Consider the following 17,673-nt stretch of genomic DNA (forward strand, 5'->3'; position numbering starts at 1 on the left):
CAAAGTTCATGAAACCTGTTTGATGTGAGGATAGATTTTAATCTGCTTTATTTTATGCTTGGGAAATGCCACAGATATGAGATCTGTTACCTGGCTAAGGTGATAGAATCACAGATAGGTTTGGGTTGCAAGGGATCTTAGAGATCATTTAGTGGGCTTGATTTTCCTGAGGTGGTTTGCTAGACTCTTTCTTTACTATAGACAAAATCCTGTCTCCAAGCAGTGCTTTTTCAGGGTGTGTTAGTCATCTCCTACTCATTGTGGTCTTCAAAACCTTTTCACTAATGTCACAGTCTCCTCTTTATTAACACATCTCTGACTACACTGATGATTATTAGCTGTACAGCACAGGAAGTGACTGGGCCAAGCTGGATCTCCCAGCTTCCCCACTCAGGTGGGAGAAGACACTTTCCTGCAGTGCTCAGTCCCTGCGTGTACGACAGCATTGTGGAAAGACTTCTGTAGTCCAGAAACATGGAACTGCAGAGTTTTCCTTTGCCCTTTTATTACATGGAAGGAAGGGTATCTGCCCCAGAATTCAACTCTTCTAGTGGAAAACCAACAAAGCAATGAAGGAATAAATTATTAAGGCAATTAATCAACAGGTAGCAAAGGGAAAAGGCAGCCAAAATGAAACAGAATTATCTGTGGGCAAAAGAGGCATTTAAGTGGGTGCTAAGCTCTGTAATTGAAGGTGCAAGAGTGCAAAACGTACCATTGGAAGGAGACCAGAAAATGGATATACTTAAGGTTGGGCACTTACAAAAGTGGTTTTATTGCACATTACCAAATTTTATAATGTCTCCATTGTGTCACTGTTAAGTGTCCAGAATTATTCTTCTTTAATGTGTAAAATAAAAATGTGCTTAATGTGCCAGGATTAAATGGGTCCATGGGAAAGACAAGGCTACAAAGGGTATTTCTCCTTTAGCACTCAATATTTTGTCAATTTTTCTGATTTCTGCTTCTGTTCTCAGCCCATTCTTTGACTCACCCTGCACAATTCACCTTGGTGCCTGATTAGTGGTTGGCTCCATTAAGTGAACGTGCCAAGACTTAAAGCACTTGGGGTTTATGAAAATATGGAGCTATTTGGGCAAAAAAAAATAAATCTGCAGCACTACAGAACTGGTGATTTAGGATCCACACTAAAACCTTCTGCTGCCGAGCAGGCTCCTGGGGTCATAAAAATTCTCCATTATAGAGATGTTTTCCACACCAGAGCCAAAACACTGTTGCAAGATGTCACCAATATAAAACACGTCTGTCAACATTTTGGATCTCAGTTTGCCCCACGTGGGAGGGGGAAAAGAATTGCTTGTCATGAGATGGATTTTAGAAAGACCACAACAATGTGGTGTGTGTTAAAGCACTTAGACCACAGCTTCCTACAGCAATCTGGGCAAGCCTTGAAATGATGCTTCTTCTACCACATTTTCTGACACAGAGAGAAAGAAAAGAAGCTTCCTGGGTGTGCAGCTGACCTTTGGAAAAATGAGTTTTAGTGTTGTGCCGAGGTGCTTGTCCACTCTGATTGTCCTGGCTGCGTTGGATTGCCTCGCTGGACCTTCCTAAACTGGCAACGCTTTTATCTTCAGGTGTCAGATCATATCTTTTAAGAAGATTGAAGGGAATTAAGTCTCCAGGCTCAACTCTCTCCTCTCCCAAGCAGCTGACAAATTTTAGTGTGTTCTGTGTGGCAGTTACTGGAAATAGCTGAAGCCTGCAGAGGGTGAACCAGGATCCATAAAAATGTTCTTCCTGCTTAAGATGACAATTTATAATTTAACTGCAGCTCCCAACTTAATGACAGCAGATTTACACACCGAGGCTCTGCCTTGCTGTATGAGTAGCTTCCCTGCATGTGTTCTGGGCATCTGAACAGTGGGAAAAGCAGGGAAATAATGCGGGAAAGGTAGTGACAGCAAAGAGATCCTCAAAACACTCCTAGAACTTCCTGCCTCAATTTAACTAGGATAGTCAAAAGTAATTAAAACAGGTATAGGTTTAGGAAATGAAAGATGAGGCTTACTTGGGAGATTTGCATTTTTCCTGTCTGGAAGCTCAAGGAAGAAATTCAGCTGGGATTGGAATTTCCAGGTAGAAGGATAGATTTTGAGGATGATAAGTAGCCCCAAGGAGGGTGGGTAGGGAGGAAGAAGTGGAGGGGAAGCTGGCTACAAGGAAGCCTTGGAGGAGGAGAGAAAACCAGAGTATCTAAGACAAAACACTTTCTCCTCAAATGAAAAATTCATGAGCACTGTATATGTGTATAATAAAAAATATAAGTGAAGACTATTCCAATACACATTTTTACTCTCCTGTATAAAAAGCCCTGGCTGCAGTTCATATTGGGTTTTATTGCCAGGTGCAATGGAAATCTCCCGCAGCAGCAGTGGCTGCTCCATCCCTGGAAGTGTTCATGGCCAGGTTGGATGAGGCTTGGAGCAACCTGGGCTAGTGGACGGTGTCCCTGCAGGGGGTTGGAACTAGACGATCTTGAAGGTCCCTTCCAATCAATCTATGATTCTCTGAGTTTGTGGTTATGGGTCACTTCAGTCCCCAGTCATGATGAGGTACCCAAAAGGTGATTTTTGCCTTTTTTATTTTAAAATCAGATTGCTTATGAAATTTTAAACACTTCACGTTGCAGAACAATTTTCCTTTGCTTACTTGGTGTGATTGCACAAAGCTCTGCAGGAAGATGTGCTGTAGCTACAATGTCATTAAATAACACTTTCTGTTGGTGGGTTTATTCCCTCCTCCATGAGGGTATTTAATTGTCACTGATGCTAATGGGAATTGTGTGCCTTTGGAGGGCATGCAGATTAATATGGAGATGATTCCCTGGCCAAGGCAAACACAGTGAAACACACACACACAAAAATGAAAGAAAGACTCTGTAAATAAATATCTGCCTCAGAGCAAGTTCTGTAAAAATTCATCTCCTTTGTATCCAGCTCTTCCTTGTAGCTCAGATCTTACTATGGGGGGAAGTTAAATTACCCAACAGGGAATGTGTGTTACAGATAAGTTCTGCAAGACAGCAGAGCACACACCAGAGTTAGAGAAGTCGCAAGTACAAAGTCAATTGAATGGCATGCAATTATCTCCCAAATTATAAAACACATTTTTCAACCCCCCTAGCATTTTATGGAATTGCGGCTTAGATTGAGGAATCCCACTCCACCCACTTCTGACCTTCCCTGGCTGAAAGTAACCTCTGGAAGAAACCCAGGATGATTCTCACTACCAGCACATAAACCTAGTTGACCTTCTGTGACGGAAACAGATTTGTGTATTAACATGTCATGTTCCTATTCCCAAAGAAATAGGAGCACTATAAAACTGGTCTGTGTTTGGGAAGAGTTAGCTGGAGCAGACAAACAGCTTTGTAAACCCAAATTGGCAGATATGGATTTATTTAGATATTTTAAGTGTTTTTCCCCCCATCCCAGAGCTGAAATGCAAATATCAATCCGGTTTCCCTAGGAAGTCTTTAATTCTTCATTAGGAGAAATATGAGTATAAAATCCACACAAAATTCACTTCTGTAATTCTATAAATCAGTTTCTAACTGAAATTTGGATCCTCTCCTCTCCTCTCCTCTCCTCTCCTCTCCACCCCTTCCCACAGTGATCCAAGGTCTTAAAAATATGTTTTGTCTGTGTTATCTCTGCAAAGAGCAAAGGATGACATCCTCATTGCCCATTCACATCTGCATGAGGGAGACATTGCTGCTGTCCAGTGGCTTTCTTGTCTATCAGAAAGAAGTGCAGTGATATCCAGAGGCAGGCTGCACATAGAACAAACCCTGTTCACACACAGATTAGTTTAGAGGTTTATTTAGTCCTTTCAGGTTTCCATGTTCTGGGAGGGAATACTCTGATTTTAGAAGGAGAAAATATAAACCTTATTGCATTTTATAGGAGCAGTAAATTTTTGGAGGAACTCTGCAGCTGTTTCACTAAATAAGACTCAGGCAGAGAACTCCCAAGCCTGGAGAGATTTCTGGTTTAGGCAAAACCCTTTCAGGTCCATTGGAGGGTTTCAGCCACAATTTCCACATGGCTTCCTTGGCCACCCAGGGAATGTGAATGAAATACAAGAGGTGGCCAGGACAGCACAGGGATATGTGAGTGACAGGAAAAAACTGGCTGGGTTTTTCCCTAGTAATCACTTCATTTAGCTGTATAAAAGCATTTGGGATCCAAAGGAGAAGAGAGGTAAATGTCTGTGAGGGCTTTTAGAAGTGCCAAAGTGTCTGACTTTACGGATAACAAAGAGTCATGTTGGAAAGTCACTTGATTTTTATGTTTCTTTTTTTACAAACAGATTTAAAGTCCTAGAACATGTTGAAAATGTTACCTACCACGTCTCCCTTGTCTGCAAGCACCAAAGCAGGTCTGGAAAAGAAGCCAAAACTGGTATTGCGGTATCTGTAATGTCATTTCTAATTTGCTTAGTAGTAGAAGCTCCAGTGAGGCGTAATTTGCTATTCTGTAAGGTTTGTAGTAAGAGTCTTTGACTCTGATGTGATTTAACCTCATTCTGACACAGATCTGTAAAACAAATGAATATTTTATCACAAAAAGTAGAAGCATTATGATACTTTAGGGGGGTGAAAAAAAATCAGTGTCTCCTAATCTTGACTGCATGGTTTGAGCAATTTGCCTCAGCTGAATTCAGGGACTTTAAAAGCTGCTCAAATGGAGCAGAGGGGAATCATCATTAATTAGAGGAAGAGCTTACACAGGGCTAGTTGCATGTCCCCAGCTCTCCTGGCTGCAGGGAGGAAATACTTCTGGACAGTAGGCCCAGAAATGTGTTTTATGCAGAGCTACAAATATTTAAGTGTCAGACTTGCCTGAATTCATGTTCCCTGCCTGGGAGGAGAAGGAGGTCAGTGGCACTCCCAGTGCCAATGCAGTTGGTGCTGTAAATCCCACGTCGTTGTGGTCAGTGTGTCGAGGACAGGTGAAAGCCTCAAGGAGTTGCTGAGGCAGAGGAAGGTGAGATTGTTTGAAAGGTGAGACCATTTGAAATGTATGGCAGAGGTTACTGAAGAGCAGATTTTGGCTCAAAGAATGAAGATTAGGATTTAAGGAAAGAAGCAAAGCTGTCTACAACACACCATCAGAAGTGTTTATTCTGCGGCAGTGAGAAGAACCAAGAATAAGGTGTGTGCACATCAATTATTGAAAACAATTCCAGCAAACACAGCCTATCACCTCCCTCACCGCCCCCCCAACAAAAATACTTTGAGTGATCAAAATTTATTTTGACTCCTTTTGCTTCAACACCAAGTATTTGTCCAACTGGATTTGCTGTTGTCACGTGGGAGGGGAAAGAAAAATTCAATAGAAAAAGAGCTCGGGCAAGACAGTGAAGTTTCTCCTCAGTTCTATCAACAGCATGTCTTTGTCTTGAAATGACAGTAAGTTTTATAAAAGTTATCCAGTCACTGGAGCACTGAATACTTCAGAATCTGTGTCGCTTGCAAATCCTTGAGGGTTTTTGGTAGCTTTTATAGACAGGATAGTGATGGAAGAATAGAATCCAGAGACAGGTCCACACCTTTGCAGTCATGCTAAAAGGATGAACTGGAGGGAAAAACAATAAAGACAAGAAGTGCTGTCTGACAGGGGAATTCCTGTCCCAAGAACATACACAGCAAACTTAATCTTACTTAACTGCCACAAAATGAGACACTTGGTCTGTGCCGATTTATGTACCTGTGTTGTATGTTTTGCACAGCTGTCTCACACTGCTATTATGAACACCAATTTTAAACCCATTATAAACATAATTCCCTACTGATGGAAACCAAAGTGCTGTCTGACAGGGGAATTCCTGTCCCAAGAACATACACAGCAAACTTAATCTTACTTAACTGCCACAAAATGAGACACTTGGTCTGTGCCGATTTATGTACCTGTGTTGTATGTTTTGCACAGCTGTCTCACACTGCTATTATGAACACCAATTTTAAACCCATTATAAACATAATTCCCTACTGATGGAAACCAAATGGTTTGGACTTGATGTCTCACTTCAGGGTGGCCCAGCTGAGGGGAAATGAGCATCTTGCAACCACTTTCTTCTTGGCCAATTGTTCAGGGGAATGAATGTTCTCCCATCTCGTGGGCTCTGCCCGTTGGGTGCTTTACAGATGTGTTACACTGGTTCAAAATTTAACATGAAGGAGGGGGAAGGAAGAGGAGAAAACATTCAGCTTCTGCTTTGTATTCAAGGCACATCCCCACTGCCTTATTATCACATCAGAGAGCCTGGACCCATCAGTGCTTTCATTACACAACATCCTCCTCCCCCAAGAATTTATAATTCCACCATGTTAATTTGTTTTGGGGACACTCAGCTGTCTGATTCCCTATCAGAGAGAAAATTTGGTTTATTAGAAAACATCTAGGAGCAGTTAATTCCACAACTTTCTTTGAGACCTTGAGAGGTCAATGCATAATTTAGGAGGGTTTGGATTCTGTTCTGATTGCATCTCACTCAAAGACAACCTCAATTATACGAGCTCAGTTTTCCAAGTGCCCACGTCCTGCTTTAATCATCAAATATGCTGCCAAGGACCCTCTGTCTGGCCAGAAGGTTTTCTATTCCTCAGCTGGCATCTCCAACCATGGCAGGGCATCCACTGACCAAGAAAGGTAGAGGATTAAATCACTGCTTGGGAACAGAAACCAAACTAGTGATGAATCTTCAGCAGTGATGGAGCTGCTTGGTGCTCAAACTGTGCAGATTGTGCCTTGTGGAACCAGCTCATGGGAGTTGACCAAGGTCTTCTGGAATTAATAGGAAGATTCCCACTGGTCTCCATGGGCAGCTCTGCAGCTCTGTTCCTGGAATCCATATTTCCAGGGGAATAGGAGCAAACTGCAGCTGCAACAGTATGTAAAGCTCTTACTGATTTACAGCCTGCACCACATGAAGGACATGAATCCTGTGGCTTATGAATAGGAAAGAAGGAGCAGCATTATCTTTCCCAGCTACAGCTCCCTTGCCATGAATCAATGTTTCATTTTTGCTGCATTTGTTTGCTGGCCTTTAAAAATCCCAACAATTACATGGTCAGCAATATGAAAGGCATAAAGGAAATGGAGATCATTTACAGGTGGTTCACAAAGGCTCCTCTATCATACAGTGGGCCAGAGAAATTCTGTGTTGATGGGTCCTATTACAAGTGGAAGGAATGGGACTTTGAAATACTGTTATTTCATCTTCATGACACATAATGAAGTCAATTCAAATGTCAGTTTGCAGAGGAACATGAGATGCCCATTCAAACTTAAAACTAACAGTGAGGTACAAAAATACCTGGTGTGTTTTAAGGACATGGTGCTATTGCAGAACTGAGGGCTGCAGAGACAGACTTCTTTTCTTTCTAAATGAAAAGCTAAGAACAAGAAATAATTTTCTAGATTTTATGGCTTTTGTCTCATTTCCTTGAGAAACTCCTGGAACCGATGTCATGTTTACTTAGCTTTCAATCAAGACATTAGGAAGTCCTCTTTTAATTAATGATGAGCCACTTCTAATGCATTTTAACAGCTAACATTCTCTGGAATGGTTGATTTAGATTGTATTCTCTGACCAAGCCTTACTCATCCAAAGGTCTCATCACACTAGTCATCTTTGGCATTATCAGTGCTGAAAGCTCAGGGAGTGTGAATTTGTATGTTACATACAAAGTATGTAATCCACTCCTTTGCCCCAAAATCCCACATAAAGCTCCATTTATTTGGCATTTAGCTTGCCCTGACTAATTTTGAAGAGTCAAAATACAAGAACCAGAAAAATTACTCTAGTGAAACACACCAAAAAGTTCCCTCAGCCTCTCCCAGCTCCCCCTCATCTTCAGCTACTGTAGCTGTGAGATAAAATACCATCTCCTTTCCAGCTCACCTAATTTTAGCCCTACATAGCTGAGCTCTTCCTCTGAACAAGATGTCTATTGTCCTTTTACAATCAATAGAGAGGGAGAAGCAAGATTAATCTCCCTCATTTAAGAGTCCTGCTTTGTGATGAGATGAATGGTGTCCTAGAAGCACTATTTCCCTTCATCACCTCTCAAATCAAGTAGATGTCTCACTTAGGTGAGATGAATCCCATCTCAATATTTAAAAACAAATATGAGATGGGGCAGTGCTTGTCTTTTGGGCTTTTCTGTGTGTTCCTGCATGTCCCTGTGTGGGCAGGCTGGGCTTGGGCACATCCTGCACTTTGTGGCTGAGAACAGGGCTGGAATGGTGTGGAGGGAAGAAGCAGCCAGGCTTGTTCAGGTGGGCAGAGGTGGAGGATAGGTGTGGAGGTCAGGAGAGAGGGAACACTGTGGTGGGCAGGTGGTGCCAGAGGACACTCACCAGCAAATGCCACCACTGCTGAGCTGGGAGCAGCACCAGGATAGCTTTGGGAAGCAATGGATTTGTTAATCCAGTAAAAGCCAGTGTCATGATCTTGATGGCCAAACTCATGATTGAGGAGTTTGGAAACTCTAAGATAGATATCTACATGTATCAACGAAAACTCATGATTGAGGAGTTTGGAAATTCTAAGATAGATATCTACATGTATCAACTGGTTTCAAGACCAAATTGGTTAATTTAAATGCTCTTGAATACCACAGTCCATGATGTGCCTGATGTGAGATCCCTGAGGCTCCAACTAGTCTGAACTTGTGGTGCAACCCCAATGTACAGTTCTGTCTCCTGAGCTAGGAGGTAAGGATCAAATCCATGGGGAGAGGAACTCACAAAGCCTCTGCAGCACCTGAACTGCTTTGTGCCTAGGAAGCAAGATGGGGAAGGTTGAAAATTAAAACCTACTCCATTTTGGGCTGCACAAAGAACATGGAGCAAGTTTTGCCAGCTTTTGTTTTCCGGAGGAAAACTGTTACAAGGCTAAAATGCCTAAAGGTTATTTTCTTCCTCAGCTTAAATCTCCCAGTGAGTTTCTGCCGGGTCTAGTCAACCTTGCCCAAGCAAGCACAGTTCATACAGTATTTTTGGTGAACTGCCCTTTCATCTACCCATGGGCACAGAAAGCAGATATTTATAACTGTGTGTCTGACCTACACAGTACAGTAGGTAGATAGATATTCAGGCACATCTTATGTGTATTATGTGATATATAATGGCTATGCTTGTCCTTCCAACTCCATCAAAGTCTAGAGAAAGAGTTTATCATACAATGTTATCATGGTATGTTAAGGAGTTGGAATGGAGATTAGAGGTCACCCAGCCCCAACCCCCTGCCCTGGGCAGGGACACCTCCCACCAGAGCAGGTTGCTCAAGGCTTCATCCAACCTGGCTGTGAACACTGCCAGGGTTAGGGCAGACACAGCCTCCTTGGGCAGGATCTCACCACCCTCACAGGTAAAAACCTCTTCCTGATAGCTAATCTAAATTTCTCCTCTATTAATTTATCCCCATTACTCCTTGTCCTATCACTACAGTTCCTAACAATGCTCCCACAAACTGTAGCTTGTGTTCAAAACCTTCAAAAAGGTCATTAAAGTGATTTTCCTGTAATAGCTTCCAAACCAAGACCCTACATGACTCACTCAATCTCTGAAGGCTTCAGAGCCAAGATACTGCTTCCCAGATAGAGGCAGAACTGTGGACATTAGGTTACTGGAAGTGCTCTGCTGGCATGGCCTGCTTGGAATGTGCAAGGTTTTGAAAACAAATGTGGAAAAAGCCTAGTGGATGACCAACCTCACAGTCCAGAGTGGGATGTTCCCATCCTTTGCTCATGTCCTGACAGACTGCAAGTTGTCGTGTACGCTGAGGTCAACCCATCCTACACACAGTTTCTGGTGCTTCCTGGTGAAGAGAGGAACGAGGCTATGCACGGATCTCGGCCTGGATGAACAGCAATGCCATGTAGCTCCATATGATTTCCTGGAAGCTGACAAAAGGGGTTGATGCTACTAACTGTCAGCACGTGCATACAAACAGTTGTCGGGTTTGGGGTGGGTTTTTAATCCTTTTGTGGTTGGTTTTGAATAGAAAGAGCTTTGTTCATGAGGTCCTCTACTGACGATCACAAGTGAGGCGGAGAAGGAAGGGGTTTGGTGGTGAAAGAAATCGTCCTGGTCAGGGTTCCCCTGCCCTCAGGTGCTACCTGACCTTCTGCAGCTCCTGTCTCAGCCAGGAGGGCAGGGGCTGCCCCAGCCTGTGCAGCAGCTTGGACAACTCCACGTTGTGGTCTCTGTAGTAGCTCGACAGAAATGCTCGAGACTGAGAAGGGGGGAAACAAAACACAGTAAGGGTTAAAGAAGGAAACCCATAGGACATCAGATTTCATAGCAGCCTTCCAGTGTCTGAAGGAGCTACAGGGAAGCTGGAGAGGGACTCCGTGCTAGGAGACAGTGCTGCAGTGACAGGACAAGGGGCAGTGGGTACAAATTGAAGGAGGGGAATTTTAGGTTAGATATCGGGAAAAGTTTTTTTCCTGTGAGGATGGTGAGACACTGGCACAGGTTGCCCAGGGAAGTAGTAGAAGCCCCAACCCTGGCAGTGTTCACAGCCAGGTTGGATGAGCCTTGAGCAATCTGCTCTGGTGGGAGGTGTCCCTGCCCAGGGCAGGGGGTTGGGACTAGATGACCTCTAAGGTCCATTCCAACCCCTAAAATTCTATGACTCAGCATGTGCTCCTGCACTATGCACTGCTTCCAGAGAGAAGTTCTTACAGGGGGCAGTTTATCTCCTGGCATCCAAAGCTGAAGTTTGTGATTTTTAGAAATATCAATCCAGTGAAAATATAACAAAAAAAACCAACTCAAAAATCAGTGTGTTTATTTTAGGAGCCAAACACAGGGTCAACATTAAAAACTGCTGCCATAAGCCTCTGGAAAGCCCTTACCTCTTGGTCCATGGGTGGGTATTTTCGACCTTTGCTTTTTCCCAGGCACTTTGTTTTCCCTCCTTCCAATAACTGGCACCAGAAGCCTTTCTGAGGGTCAAACCTATAGAGGATTATAAGTATTTTAAAAGACCTCACTACAGAAAAATCTCTCAGTTACTAAGACACTGGTGTTATTATGAACACTGATTATTATTAACACTGTTATTATTAGCAACTACTGCTGCACATATCCCTCTAGATGACTGGAATTCTGAGGACAGGGTGGGAAGCAGCTTTCCTCTCTTGTGAAAGCTCAGGGGATTTATTTTTTCCCCACAAATTTGCCTTGGAATTGGCTCAAGGCAAGAAGTTTTTCACATTGAGTTTTACCTACACTGGGTAATTTTTATTCTCCTTGTCAGCACGCAGTGTGCAAGTTTGAAGCATTGATCTATAGGACTCCAGTCAAGGTCCTGAGCCTTGTGCTGGTTTGAGCTGGAGTAGAGTTAACTTTCTTCACAGAGGCTAGTATGGGGCTATGTTTGGGTTTTGTGCAGAACACAGAGTTGATAATGCAGAGATGTTTTTGTTATTGCTGAGCAGAGCTTACACAGAGTCAAGGCCTTTGCTGCTTTCTGGCAAGGAAGTTGGGGCTGCATGGGAGATTGGGAGGAGACACAGCTGGGACAGGTGACCCAAACTGACCAAAGGGATATTCCATACCATATGACATCATGCTCAGTATATAAGGTGGGAGGAAGAAGGAGGAAGGGGGGACATCTGGAGTGATGGTGTTTGTCTTCCCAAGGAACCGTTACACGTGATGGGCCCTGCTCTCCTGGAGATGGCTAAACACCTCCTGTCTTTGGGAAGCAGTGAATTAATTCCTTGTTTTGCTTTGCTTGTGTGTGCAGCTTTTGCTTTCTCTATTAAACTGTCTTTATCTCAACCTGTGAGTTTTTGTAGCTTTTACCCTTTTGATTCGCTCCCCCATCCCATTGGTGGAGGAGTGAGTGAGAGGCTGTGTGGTTCTTGGCTGTTGGCTGGGGTTAAACCACGACAGCCTCAGACTCAAGGATGCTCCACAGCCCCAATCCAGGCTGTGACTCATATTTTATTGTCTGGTGTTGGTCAGAGATTTTATTCCTGTCAAGCTGCTCCGTGTATCCCTGTGGGATGCTACTGTATTGATCAATTGACACTTAAACAAAGAGAGTTTTGTTGAAAAAAATATTAATTGGCTCTTTTCCTGGAATTAGATGTGCTATATCCTCAAGGACACTACAGCTGTGCTTAGGGAAAACTCTCTGTGTGGCCACTGGGATCTGGTGCTGCTGCAGTTCAGCACTGTCAGAGTGAGAGGGGTTAAACAGGGCAAGTGGATCTATTTGCTGACTTCAACAGATATAGCTGTTGAATCCCTGATTTTATTGCTACAGAAAAGTGAGTGTTTGTTGCATGACTATGAAACAAGGAGAGATATAATATTGGCATGTCTTCTGTTGGTTTTGGAGGGAACTAAGCAGAGTTCAGGTGTACTGAATGAACCAGTGGTTGGGTGTTGACAATCTCACAGCCCCTATGAGAAGTTGTCTGTTCCCTATCATTAGATCTAAATACCATTTTCATTCCAAAGATGGCATTACAGCATAAACACTGTCTCAGCAGCCTTATCTGAGCTACACAATTTGATGCTGATGTCTAAGATGTGGAGAGGAATTTGAGATGGAGGCTTTGAAACACACACTTGCTGAGGAATGAGCAGCACGTGGCATTAAGTTGGGATTTATTGCTGTGGCACTTGCAGCATGCATAAAACATTGGAACACTTCACATTCCAGCTATCCTGCAGATGTTTGAAAGGGATGAAGTACAACTGGCTGAACACAGAGTTAATTAGTTAGAGACCACCTTTTGCCCGGGGTCTGTCTGTGTGACACAGATGCACCTGCAATTCACTGCTGCACAGGAGTGAACTAATTTCAGGAGAAGGGTGAACCTTCTTCATGCCTTTTTTCTTGCTCAGCCTATTACTGCAGGCCTGACCTTTTGTTTCCTAAATTGTCTCAGTAGCTGTTTCAATTAAAAACAAATAAATCATTGATTAAATGGGTATATTGATGATAGACTCATTTCTGCTTGGGCCTTTCCCATCTGCTCATTGCATGGTGAAGTGCCTTAGCTGGTTTGCACTAATTTCCCAAGAGGAGCAGTAATATAGTGTGCTGGGTAAAAGGAAAGCTGTAAAGCTATGCCCCAAACAGTATTTCTGCCTCAGAAGGAGCATATTGAACATTATGAAGAGGATGTGCAAATCTGGGGAGAGGAAAACAGAGTTGGAGACCTCAGGCTGAATTACACATCCCACTGTGTTGAACCCACCTCGTGTATCAGGAAATTCTCAGGACTTCTATGTATGTAATTGGGTACACAGTGGAAGTGTTTATTTAAAAATAGTGATAGCCTTAAGGCTAAAGTTACCAGTGAGCTTTTTAGGGCAGTCAGCAGAAACCTTTCCAGGCCTGGTTATCATCTCTTCCATGCAGAGTAAGCCCATGGGAGGGACAGGGATGGACCTGGACCAGCCCTCTCCACCCCTCTGCAGGCAGGGAGAGTGTCTGCCAGGCCAGAGCTAAGCAATGCCTCCATGAGGACCTTTTATTCTCTAGCAAATGCAGCAGCACTTCGAGAGAAAACATTTCCTTCAGCACACTCCTCTAATCCTGTGTTTTCCTCAAGCCCTACCTCTGTCTCCTCTCTGCTCTCTTTCCTTGGCTCTGATTAGTCCCTCCCTGCTGCCTGGGCTGATTTTACTCTCCTGTAAGACCTACACGTAATTACTCAGGGTGATGGACTTGTTGCTCAGTGGTGTTTGCAGGCCTGGGTCCTGAGGCTGCTTTCTGACACCTTTACAAATGTGAGCTGTGTAGTTGTTAGGCAGTAATGACTAGGAACCATCCTAGACAATCTTTTTTGCTTTGACAAGTCCAACCATAAAGCAACCACATAGTTTAATGCATTTTTCCCTTCTATCCCAAGTTCTTGCAGAAGTGTGTGCTTCCGCAGCACATTTGCATTCTTGATGCCTCTAAACAGCAAGCGCATAATTTTATAGATCTGTTTACAATCCATTTTTCCTGTCCAAACCAGTATGAGAGGCCAAATTTTTCCTGCTATGTGACTCCACTGACTTTAATTTAGTTACAGAAAGGAAGATCTATGTCTGTGGGTGTGTGTTTTACAAACCTAGCAGAAGGCACTGCAGATGTGAAGCAGCAGTTTGTTCAAATATCACTAGTTCAGCTCTGTATTCAAACTCCTCCTCTTTCATCTGCTCTGGAAACCAGTGACTTAAAAAATCGCACTCTCAAAGCCAACATTTTTCTTTTAGTAAGAAGATTTTGGCAAAACAACTTTCTTAAGCACTGAACTCTCACTCTGCACCTGTGATATGAATAACCAGGACCCTCCCAGCAGAGAAACATGAACTGTAAGCAGTGTGGGGCAGCTGGAAAGTCTATGGTGTTGTTTCCCACAGAGTTTCTGGTGCCAGCCTGCAGGGAAGGATATAGAGGCTTTTCTCCTTCCCACCCCACATGTAGGCTCAGCTCTGCTTGCACAGTGACTTGGAAAAGCCTCCACTGCAGTGGCTTCTCAGCCCACGGATGGCCCAGGGCTCAGGCTGTAAGGAGATGATGCTCCTCACATGGAGAGGCTCAGTGCTAAAGCTTCTTACAATTTTCTGCTGGACTAAGAGGGGAGAGAGAAATTCAGCCCACTCCTGCCCCTGCAGGAGTCTCAGCCATGCATGAAAATGGGATTAGGGAATGATACCTTTAGTCCACATTAAAAGCAAACAGAGAAATCATATGACCAGACGAATCTCATCCTATTGAGTGATTCTAACCCAACTCAATGGTATCGAGTGCTTCTACCCCAACTTGTTGTTAGGCTCCTATCTGAATGTGATAACTACATTTAAGCCAAACTTTCCACACCTGACACTGCCAGGGCTTCAGGTCCTGGAGACTGACACGAGATTCAGCAATCTCATGTGCAAATAAATGTGTGCTGAGCTCTCCCATGCATTTAATGTACATGCTAAGCCAGGCAGTGAGGAAAGGTACCCTGAGGAAACAGCTTCTAGGCAGGCTTAGAAAACTCCAAGCTTTGCAAAATTATCCTTCTGGTAATGTGTTGTTTGTTTGTAATTAATGATCAAGGGGTCTTGGTAGGAAAGGGTGGATCCTGTTATCCCATGGGGCAGATAAAAGAGGCACAGACTCACGTTAGAGCTTCGGAGTAGTTATAATGAGGAGAGACTCCAAGAAACTTCTGCACTTCATCCATCACAGTAGCCGGGTCACTTCTTAGCTGCTGTCCATCAATAATGAGCAACTGCAGGGGGAAATATGTGAGTTATTTAGGAGCAGGACTGAGGTTAACAAAAGAATGATGTTATTTCCCTTCTGTGACAACCTGGGTTTAAATTAGAGTGTGATTGGTACAGTGTTAAGAACATTCCTATGGATGAACTTTTCTTTAGGTTTACTTTTTACTTGATTACATTGAGTTTGTATAGGTTGTAACACAAATACAAGAGTTAAATCTCCCAAGCCAAACCTGATTCTCAGAGAATTCTGAGAAAAAGAGATAAGGAAAGAATGTAAATTATTGTTGAGGTTTATGATGTGTCTGGAAAATCTTTCATGGGCTATGAAAAATAACAAAAGGCTCATCTATATCTTAGAACGGACTGTTCAGAAACTGCACAATTACGTGTTCAAAAGTGATACTGTGGCAATTTGAAACTCACCACCAGATCAGCCATAAAGGCTTGTAAAACTGTTAGCAAAGGGATGGGTTTTTTTGTTTTGAATTAAAGATTGATGTGCTGTAAAGGTACATTGACCTCCATAAGCAAATACCAAGACAATGCATCCAAAATCTGCTGGAATACCGAGCAGCGTTGCTAACAACTGTTGTGGGCAGGCATGTGTTATATTTATTGTGAGGGTTTATTATGAATTATTAAGGCTCTGAGTGCCCAGGCTGAGGGAATGCACGTTACAGAGTGCCCATTAGTAAGCACGGGGAGTGCTCTCTCTGTGTGCACCTGATTAACAACAAGTGCATTTTGGTGTGTATCTTGTAAAATTAATCACTATGAAACTATAACTATGAAACAGGAGTGGATACTGGTTTGACAAGAAATATGTTGATGTGCCCTGAATATTTAACAAGAGGGGGCAGGATAAGGAGAGAAAAATTCAGGAGAGAGGACAGCAGCCCTGAGTGAGGGCCAAGGCACACAAGTAACAGGGCATGGGATGCTCAGCACCCTCTGCATGCTCCAGATTTGCCAGGACATCCCCTTCTCCTTTGGAGGAACAGGTTGGGATGAGGTGTCTGATGAGGAGACATGTCCTGCTTGCCCCTAGGGCAGTACTGCCCTAGCTGCAAGCTCGGCTGCTCTAGGCAGGACTCCTTCACATTTAGGAAAGAGTAGAAAGGCCAGAGATGAAAGAAGGAAGTAAATGACTAACTGAGACTTTCACCTGGAAATGGGATTGACCTGCTTCTCCTCTTTGTAGTATAGCTGAGACTGTATAAAAAAGAAAAATGAGGATTGCAAGAAGACAGAGCTATTTCTTTTTGTTTGGGGTTTTTTTCCAGGTCTCTGACTAAATAGGCAACACTCAGCTCTACCTCCTTTCAGCAAAATTCTGTCCCACATAGAGCAATCTCTGGGGATCTTTATTCATTTGCTTCCTCCTTAAATACCCTTTTACAACTTTTTCTTACAGCAGGTAGACAGGAATTGAGCTATGGACCATACCCATGCCTGTATTTTGTAGCTCTAAAATGTTTGGTTTAGCTTATTTGATTACTATTATTATTATTATTATAGCAATGGGAATATTCTTTAGGTCTATGTGTTTGAGTAAATTTTTCATGGGAAAGATGATAAAAGACAATTTAATTAAGTATCTGAAAGGAGATGGGGCAAAAGAAGGAATTTCTGCTCTGACCCCAAGAAAGGTCAATTCCATATCAGGATCAAACAAACATGAAGTTTTCTACTAAAGGGAATGAGTGGGAAGTAGAGTGAAATTTCTTTGTAGAAAAAGCCTTGGCATTTTCTAAATGAATTTCTCAAGCCTTCCCGCAATGTCTCGTGCTCTAGGTGCTTGTTTCTTGGGACAGAGAATGCTTAGTGACCTTCACTGATCCTGGAAGGAAACCCTGAATCCTCCATCGAGCTCATGTGGACACAGCTCATAGCATTTTCCTGTTGCATCTTTTCCATCAGAAGACAGAAAAATCAACAAGAGTTCTAGTGAGAAATATCCCATTCCTTCTAATGATGAGGCCACACTCATTTGGGCACTTCCCAGGACTCGATGAGCTTGGTGAAGGCCCAGGCTGGCAGTTACCTGGGACGCGGGGAAATGGGTGAGCCACCTCTCGATGTGCACAGCATACCAGCCTGGTGTGAGGCATCTCTTCTGCAGAGCCCTGATCTCCGAGGGGGCCCAGTGGCTGGAGGTAATGACCTCATAGAAGTTGAATTTCAGGGCAGCAGGGTCCTCGTGGGAGCGCTGGTGCTGTCGGAGAGATTCAGACACACATCACAAGGATGCTGAAGATTAAGCCCTAAGTCTCCCCAGAGCTGTGGCTCCCCCTCAGTGCCACTTGTCCCAGGTAGGAGAGGGAGGGCAAGGAAGCAGGATGGGGCCACTGTTCAGTCACCGACCCCTCGGGACAGGCAGGAGGGGAGCTGAGAAGCCAAATCC

At 43.5% G+C, this 17,673-nt stretch overlaps 1 protein-coding gene across 1 annotated transcript in view; it reads right to left on the reverse strand.

Moving 5' to 3' along the window:
- Positions 1–10,036: 10,036 nt before the first annotated feature.
- The window catches only part of NDST4 (N-deacetylase/N-sulfotransferase (heparan glucosaminyl) 4), a 70,875-nt gene continuing 63,238 nt past the window's right edge, over positions 10,037–17,673 (reverse strand). Inside the window, exons 10-13 of the mRNA XM_009075994.1 lie at positions 17,314–17,484; positions 15,165–15,274; positions 10,895–10,997; positions 10,037–10,269 (exon numbers count right to left, since the gene is read on the reverse strand). Of these exons, the coding sequence (XP_009074242.1) occupies positions 10,150–10,269; positions 10,895–10,997; positions 15,165–15,274; positions 17,314–17,484 (504 nt within the window). The 3' untranslated portion in view covers positions 10,037–10,149. The remainder of the gene's footprint in view (positions 10,270–10,894; positions 10,998–15,164; positions 15,275–17,313; positions 17,485–17,673) is intronic.

Source organism: Acanthisitta chloris, unplaced genomic scaffold (genome assembly GCF_000695815.1).
Source record: "Acanthisitta chloris isolate BGI_N310 unplaced genomic scaffold, ASM69581v1 scaffold21625, whole genome shotgun sequence".
Lineage (NCBI taxonomy): Eukaryota > Metazoa > Chordata > Aves > Passeriformes > Acanthisittidae > Acanthisitta > Acanthisitta chloris.